We start from the raw sequence: 9,182 nt of genomic DNA on the forward strand, positions 1-9,182 counted from the left end.
ATCAGAAATAATGAAAGAAAATATAAGGCTGTGTCTTTATTTACCATTACAACAACCCATAAAACTACATTTTTCATTGCATTATCAGAAGTTACATTAGTAGGAATAGCAGCATGATGCAAGACAGGTTAAAATATAATTAAATAAACTTTTTGTATTAGTAATTACGGTTATATCGAGGAGGAAAAATTTCTGAGGTTAATCATACCAACAGGGCTACCAACTGCCTCTGACGTCCGGCATACCTACAGGGCTACCAACTGCCAACTATTTATTATTGTGATTAGAAGTTTGTCTTTAGGATCTTATCTTTACCGCGGCCAGTATCTCTGAACCCATGTGCTTGCGGAGGGAGAGAGAGAGAAAAAAAGAGAGAGAGAGAGAGAGAGGAGAGCGAGAGAGAGAGGGGGGTAGAGAGAGAGGGGGGGTTAGTGAAGAGATGAGGAAGGAAGAGAGTGAGGAGAGAGAAGAAAGGGAGGGAGAGAGAGAGAGAGAGAGAGAGAGAGAGAGAGAGAGAGAGAGAGAGAGAGAATTAAAGGGAGGGAGGGAAGGAGAGAGAGAAAGAAAAAATAAGAGAGAGAGAAGGGGCAGGTGGGAGGAAAAAAAATAAATAAAAAAAAAGAGCACCCTCCCCCTCCTCCCTCCCCCACAAACAACAACATAGACAACACAATGACAACAACACAACAGGAGCATAGACACACATGACACACACATGCGTAAACACATCGCTTATCTGAATGTCGGTTCCGGCGAGTTAAATGAATATATATAGTCACTTTTTTTTCTTCTTTTTTTTTAACACACTGTGTTACGCAGTATAGAAAAAAAAAATTGTCTGAAGAAATTTGGAAAAAACGTTTATCAAAATTAACATTTCTTTCCTTTCTTCTTTCCTAAATGCATTTATACAATATTATATAATTCCGCGAAATAGTCCCCTTTATAATATATATAGGTTATTTAATTATTTACTTATCATAGACATTTACAAGTTTTACATTATCCTACATACAGTATGTTTTAAGAATAATTTCATTCTTAGTATGATATTTTAATATTTTAATTAATTACGGCAGAAATAAACCACAAAGTCAACCAAACCGACCACCAACACTTCCCCCCACAGCCGCACAGCATATACCACCCCCCCCCTCCCCCTAAAACTACGCAGATATGCTGAGTCACGCTTGCCGTTTACCATGTGCTAACTAGTCATTCTCTTTCGTTCAGTTTTCATAATGGAGTGATCTAATATTTCTTTTTATATTGAAGTTTCTTTCTATGATTGTTTAGCGAGAGAAAGAGAGAGAGAGAGAGAGAGAGAGAGAGAGAGAGAGAGAGAGAGAGAGAGAGAGAGAGAGAGAGAGAGAGAGAGAGAGAGAGAGATGCGGTGAGGAGAACGACGAGAGAAAGGAGAGAGAGGAGAGAGGAAGGAGAAGGGTGAGGGAGAGAGAAGAGAGAGAGGAGCAGAGGAGGAGGAGAGAGAGAGAGAGAGAGAGAGAGAGAAAGGGAAATAACGAAAGATAAAAAAAAAATAAAAATAGCGAATCGAAGAAAGGGAAAAAAAAAAAAAACGAAACAAACAAAGACTCCCTATCAAGCAAAAAAAAAAATATATATATATCCCAACCATCAGATTACCATAACAAAAACCCCTCCCCACCAAACCCCCTCTCCCGCCACCACCCCCTCCCCCCCCCCTCCCCCCCCCCCCCCCCCCTCGCCACCCCCTTCCCCCCCTTCTACCCCCCCCCCCTAAATCCTAAAAAAAAAAACAAAAAAAATATATATATATATAATAAAAAAAAAAAATCAAAACTTCCGTCAATATCACCAAGGGAAATAAGTCATCGTAATTTTTAGTTTGCCTTTTTTTTTTTTTTGTGTCTATTTTTCTTTGTTTTGTTTCCGTATTTGCTCGCTCGCCCGTATCCCAGTTTAGCGGGCGGAGGTTTTAAGACGAAATCCTTCGCTAACTTAGCTTAAGGGGGAGAGAGCGTTAGAGGAGGATTAAAAAAATTCGCTATTTCGCTAAAAACTAAGGGAAAAAAACTTAAGTAGGCGGATAAAAGGGTTGGCCGGCGCCAAACGGAGAGGAGAAAAAAAAACAAAAAAAAAACAAACAAAAACAAACAAACAAAAGCGGTTTTTCATTTATCTCTGTTTTTCTTTTTTTTTGTGTGTGTTTTTTTTTTTTTTTTTTTTTTTTTGCGGGGGAGGGGGGGGAAGGCTGTCGATTTGACTATATGGTTTCTGTATGTAGATAGGAAAAGATTTATTTGTGTGTGTGTATATATATGTTAAATATAATAAATCTAAATATTATTATATATATATATATATAATCTATATTATGAATATGTATAAATACATTCATACATTATATATGTATATATATAAGTGTGTATATATAAAAATATATATATATTAAATATATATATATATATATATATGTATATATATATATATATATATATATATATATATATATATATATATATATATATGATGACAATTATGATAATGATAATAAAAATTGATGATATTGATAATAAGAATATTGCTAATAATATCAAAGATGATAAAAAAATGATAATAATAACACAGCAATAATAACAATGATAATAACTACAAAATAACTACAATGATAACAATAACAATGATAATATAGAAGAAAATTATAACAACAATAAAATAAACTATATAATATTGATCATAAGAATAACGATAAAATTATACATTCTAACAGAGTAAGGCTCCGTATTGCTTCGCTCTATAGTCACGTTAAGAACATGTTAAACGGAATGAAAAAAAAATAATAATAATAATAATAATAAAAAAAAAAAATAATAAAATAAAACTCTGCTGAATGAATCTATTCAGATATAATGATTTAGCTCTAAAGCCCTTATCATAACATCTATATACTGTATATGTGTATGTTTGATTGATAGATAGATAGATAGTTGGATATATTAGTAGGTTTACATTAGATTAACGACACCATATATAGGTTACTATTTTGTTATTGTGTTGGTAGTGTAAAACAAAACAATGTATCTCATCACCATTTTGGTCTAGAGCACATACTGTATACAGGATATACGCTTTTTATTACTGTGGCTTACTACTTACCCAAACAATAACCACAACTACACACACCACCCCAAAACCCCCACAACCACACCTCATAACCAACAAAACACACAAACACAAACAAACACAAAACACCGACACACACACACACACACACAACCACCAGAAAAACAAAAAAACAGACAAACAACAACCCACAACAAAAGTAGACCCCTCCCCCCCCATAACCGACAACACTCACCACCCCGCGTCGCCACCAACCAACTCCCACCCTCCCCCCCATCACATGGAGGAAAGACCCCCAGCCACAACACACTCCTACACCCCTAAGCAAACCAACCCCCCCCCATACCAAACACACCCGCCCCCCCCCCCTCACCAAACAAGACACCAAACAGCACAAAAAAACACAACAAAAACAAAACTAACCAACCGAACCAACTAAAACACACTACACTACAATACCACACAAAACTAAAAACATAGTACGAGGAACAAAATTAAAATAAAACAACACACACACACAACACACACACACCACACAGACCACACAACACACACACACACACATGAACCAACACACACACACCAACACACACACACACACAGGAAACATTTATAATATCTATTTAATAACACACTAAACACCGGTAACTTTTCAATTAACATAAATCCCATATTTTCATTTATTATTCCATTCACGTTATATAATATTCATTATTCACATAATACAACCAATTCACAATCCCTATTAAAACCAATAAATACCACCAATTTAATTTTTTCAATTCCCACCAAACAAAAAAAACAACCAACAAATAAAAAAAACAAAAAAACAAAAAACAATCGAACAGGTGTGAATTCACCAAACAAACAACAACAAACAAAACATAAAGAAAAGAAAATAAAAAACACAACAAAACAAAAACCTAAACACAACCAAAACAAAAACAAAACCCAAAAAAAACCTTATTCCCCAAAAAAAGAAAAACAAAAAAGCAAAAACGGACAACGACTTCAAACAAAATTCCACAAAATTCATCCAACCAAAAAACAAAAAATTTGTTATTCAAAATTTCCATTTTTTTATTTTCACACCAACAAAATCTTCCTTATCAATGTTTTTTCACACTTATTCCCAAAAAACACTTTATTATTTTCATTCAAAAACACAAATTTCAAACCAAACAAAAAAACAACAACCAAAACAAAAAAACAAAAACAAAACAAAATTGGGAGGTAGACAACAAAAAAACAAAAAAACCATCACCAAACAATCCAACCAAACAAAAAAAAAACAAAAAAAAAACAAAAAAACAAAACCCCAATAAACAAAAAAAAAAACAAACCAAAAACACAAAAAACAAAAAACAAACAATTACAAAACCAAACACAAAAACAAACAAACAACATAAACAAACCCCCCCCCCCCCCCCCCCACCACCCCCCCCCCCACCTCTCCCCGTCAATGAAAAACAAAACCCCCCTACACAAAACAACACCCCCTCCTCAGTGGAAAAAAAAAAAACACCAAAAAAGAAAAAATAACGGAACACACCCCCGCCCGCCACAAAACAAATAAACACCAAACACAAAAAAAACCCCCCCCCACTCCAACAACCCCCCTTTTTTTAACACAAACCCCAAACACCGTTAACACCCCCCACAAAACCCCCTTCCAAACAAAAACCAACCCCCTTTTCCTTTTTTTTCACCACCCCCTTTTTTTTTTACACCTCCCCCTTCCCCTCTCTCCTCCCTTTCCCCCTCCCTTTTTCTCCTTCTTTTCTTTCCCCTTTCTTTTTCTTCCCCCCCCTCCCCTCCCCCTCCCCTCTCCCTCCCCCTCCCCTCCTTCCCCTTATCCTGCTGCTTTCCCTGCTCTGCTTCCCTGCTTTTTCCTTTTTTCCTTTCCCCTGCTTGCTTTTCCTCCTCTTCCTCCTTCCCCTCCTCCCTTTTTCCTTCTTTCCTGCTTGCCTCTGTTCCTCCCTTTTTCCTGCTTCTCCCTGCCCGTTGTCTCTTGTCCTCCTATTCCGTTGTCTTCGTCGTCTCGTCCTCGTTGTCTCGCCTTTCGTTTCCTAAGTAGCGTTGTTTAGCTGTTGTGGAAATGTCATGAGAGAAAATCATGACTTGATTGCAGGGATTGCTGAGGCGGCATGAGGTTGCTGTCTTGGTGGGGGGGGGGGGGGTCTTGGTGGGGGGGGGGGGGGGGGGGGGCTCTTTTATTTCTTTGGGGGGCTCTTTTTCTTTCTTTCCCTTTTTTTTTTTTTTTTTTTCCCTCTTTTTCCTTTTCTTTCTTTTCTTTCCTTTCTTTTTTGCCTCTGTCTGTCTGTCTCTCTCTTTCTGATCTGGTCTCTCTCTCCACTCTCCTCTCTCTCCTCTCTTCTCTTCTTTCTCTTCTCTCTTCTGTCTCTTGTCTGTCTGTCTCTCTCCCTCTCTCTTCTTCTCTCTTCTATCTCTCTCGTCTCTTCTCTCCTTTTCTCTTCTCTTCTCTCTCTCCCTTGTCTGTCTCTCTCTCTCTCTTGTTTTCTCTCTCTTTCTTGTTCTCTCTCTCTCTCTCGTTCTTTCTGTCGCCTGTCTGACTCTCCTCCTCTCCTCCTCCTCTCCCCCCTCCCCTCTTTTTTTTATTTTTTTTTCTTTTTCTCTCTTTTTCTCTTTCTTTCTATCTGTCTCTCTCTTTCTCTCTCTATTGTTCTTGTCTCTGGATTTCTTTTTCTTTTTCTTTTTCTCCTTTCCCCCTTCTTTCTTTCTTTCCTCTCCTTTTCTTTCCTTTTCCCCTTTTTAAACCTCTTACTTTCTCCCTCTCTCTCTATCTATCTCTCTCTCTCTCCTCCTCGTCTATCTATCCTATCTCCCTCTCATCACTATCTCTCTCTCTCATCATCTCTATCTCTCTCTCTCTCTCCTCCTATCTCTCTCTCTCTCTTCTCTCTCTCCTCAATCTATCTCTATCTCTCTCTCTATCTATCTATCCTATCTATCTATCTATCTATCTAATCTATCCTCTATCTAATATCTATCTATCTATCTATCTATCGCTATCTATTATCTCTCTCAAACTCTATCCTTAACCTCATCTGGTCTGCTGTATTTATATATGCCTACATTTCAACAATAATTTTATTCTTATGACATACCATCTTTAAACAACAATGATTTACATCTTTAACTATTTAAAATTAACAACTTCGAACTTGTATCTATAAAAAAAGCGAGTATAGTTTATAAAGACAACACTTGTAACATAAACTTACAAGGATCTTAAGTATAGTAGTCCTTCTCCTATATTGCATGGAAAGTCACGAATTATCGAATTTTTAAATAATTTTGATTCTTTTTTTATCTATTTATTTTTTAAGGTACGTAATTAATGTAAATTTTCTCAAGCTAATGTTATCACTGAGATGCTATTTTCTGTATTTCTGTATCACTTGTGTTGTGTGATGAAAGGAAAGGAAATGAGTCTTATTTTCTTCGTATTGATATGTGTGTGTATGTATATGGATATACTGTAGATATGCAGATAGAGGGACAAAGCATTTACATACTATATACTCATTGCACATAAACATATATATTAATATGTATATATATATATATGTATATATATATATATATATATATATATATATATATATATATTTATATATACACACACACACATAACATATATATATAATATATATATATATATATATATATATATATATATATATATAGAGAGGAGAGAGAGAGAGAGAGAGAGAGTAGGAGCGAGAGAGAGAGAGAGATGAGACCACTCCCTAAGAGAGAGAAGGAGAGGGAGAGAGAGGGATAAGAGGAAGAGATGAGAGAGAGAGAGGAGGAGAGAGGATGATGGAGAGAGGAGAGGAGGAGAGCGAGTTAGAGGTGGGAGGAGAGAGAGGAGGAGAAAGGAGGGATGGAAGAGAGAGAGAGAGATGCCTGATGAGGGATGAGAGGGGAGAGATTGAGGGGGGAGAGTGAGAAGGAGGAGAGGGAGAGGATTTGAGAGGGACTAGGGGGGGAGGCTGGAGAGAAGAGATAGACTAGAGAGAGAGAGCGAGGAAGAGAGAGAGAGAGAGAGAGAGAGAGAGAGAGAGAGAGAGAGAGAGAGAGAGAGTGAGAGAGAGAGAGAGAGAGAGATAGGTAGATATATTTATATACATACATACGTATATATATATACACACACACACACACATACACACACACACACACACACACACACACACACACACACACATTATATAAGCATCTTACATAGCCCCCTCTCCCCCCTATTCCCCCACACCCTTCCCCTTCCCCGCCACAAAGTGATCCCTGTTCCGGGCGCCACGTCTGCCGCGCCAAGAGTCCTCGCGTGCAGAAGGGAGTCAGTCGCAATGTTTATCAGTGTTAGTATCGACGATCTAGTGTTTTTTTCTTTCTTTCTTTCTTTATTAACGCGTTGACGTGCCTCCTTTACCGGTGTGTATATGCTCATTTCTTTTCGTTTTTCACTCTATATCTTTCTATCTTTTTTTTTTTTTTTTTTTTAATGTTTTGTTTCAGAACGCGGAAGGACAGTTAGGGAAGCAGGTAAGTAGGAGCGCAAGCAGGCAAGCGAGCAGGGACTCGAAGGCAGACCAGGGTTGCCATGTAGTATTGAGCGCTCACTCACACTGGCTCGCTGAGGGTGTGTCTGTCCCTCGCTCTCTTGTTTACGTTAACACTGGGCGAGGATACGGGTCGTGAGGCACTCTGGGTGGTGTGTGTGTGTGTGTGTGTGTGTGTGTGTGTGTGTGTGTGTGTGTGTGTGTGTGTGTGTGTGTGTGTGTGTGTGTTTGTGTAAAAGAGGGAAGAGGGAGGGTGTGGAAAGGTAGCGAAAGCAGGAAGAAGTTATAAAGTTTCCGGTTTCATTTCTCTCTCTGTCTTTCTCTCTCTCTCTCTCTCTCTCTCTCTCTCTCTCTCTCTCTCTCTCTCTCTCTCTCTCTCTCTCTCTCTCTCTCTCTCTCTCTCTCTCTCCATCTTCCTTGTTTTGTTTTGTTTATACTTGTCTTCGTAATCACTCACCCTCTATCATATCCCTCCCCTTTTCATGCGTTTCCCAGTTTACGAATATCTCCGTCAAAGAAAAGATGAAAAAAAAAAAAAAAAAAATCTCTAAGGGCATAAATCTTAACTGAAGTCACAACACAAGCGCGATCTCCTGACCTTGCTCCCGCCGCGTCCTGGCAGCTCTCGGTCCGCGATGACCCTGGACTTGGTGCTGCCTCTGCTGACCCAGACGCTGCTGCTGCTGACCGTTCTTGTGGGCGTCGTTGGTTGCCGTGGCATCGGGCGCGACGTGGGCGGCCACCAGCACCAGGAGCAGGGCGCGAGCACACGTGGGGGGCTTCATGGTGCGACTGAGAGTGCTAGTGAGAGTGTCTCGCCGGTGTTACTTCGGTCAAGAGGTCACAGCTTCGGGGGAGTCGAGGCACTCGGGGGGGTGTCCATGCTACGGTCGTGGCACTGGCACTACGGACGCTTCGAGGTTGCAGTGGGGAAGAGGAGGGGGAGGGGGAGGAGGAGGAGATGGGAGGGGTCAGTCTACAGTGGGCCGGATCCGAGGGGGTTAGGGGGGAGGGGGGCGGGGGAAGAGGCCACCCAAAGTAGGCCCTGTGCAATGAAGAGATCCGGGCCGCGAGGCGTGACACCGACACTATATTCCCAACGCGTGCGGCATGCGGCTGCGGGGCGGGGAGCGGCGACGGCGGTGGCGGTGGCGACGGGGGAGCGGGAGAGACCACATGGACCGCGGGAGAGGAGATGGACGCGCCTCCGCTGCCTGAGCTCAACTGGCGACGGCAAACAGCGCGGGAGGGACACACGTGCTCACTGAGGCGCTGGCGGGCGGCACTCTCGCTGCCTGCGCCGTTCGCTCGCTCGCTCGCTCGCTCACTTGCTCACTCTCTCGCTGACTCGCTCACTCGCTCACTCGCTCACTCTCTTTCTCTCGCTCACTCGCTCACTCGCTCACTCGCTCACTCTCTTTCTCTAGCTCACTCGCTCACTCGCTCACTCTCTTTCTCTCGCTCACTCGCTCACTCGCTCACTCGCTCACT

The 9,182-nt window shown here is 40.6% G+C and overlaps 1 protein-coding gene across 1 annotated transcript in view; it reads right to left on the minus strand.

Moving 5' to 3' along the window:
- Positions 1–8,969, minus strand: part of jus (EB domain-containing julius seizure protein) — a gene marked incomplete in the record, with an annotated part of 195,644 nt that extends 186,675 nt beyond the window's left edge. Inside the window, 1 exon segment of the mRNA XM_086546112.1 lies at positions 8,365–8,969. Within this exon segment, the coding sequence (XP_086402238.1) occupies positions 8,365–8,476 (112 nt within the window).
- Between the last annotated feature and the right edge of the window lie 213 nt (positions 8,970–9,182).

This window comes from Penaeus japonicus, unplaced genomic scaffold (genome assembly GCF_977035675.1).
Source record: "Penaeus japonicus unplaced genomic scaffold, GWHDUDI00000001_assembly GWHDUDI00000002, whole genome shotgun sequence".
NCBI lineage: Eukaryota > Metazoa > Arthropoda > Malacostraca > Decapoda > Penaeidae > Penaeus > Penaeus japonicus.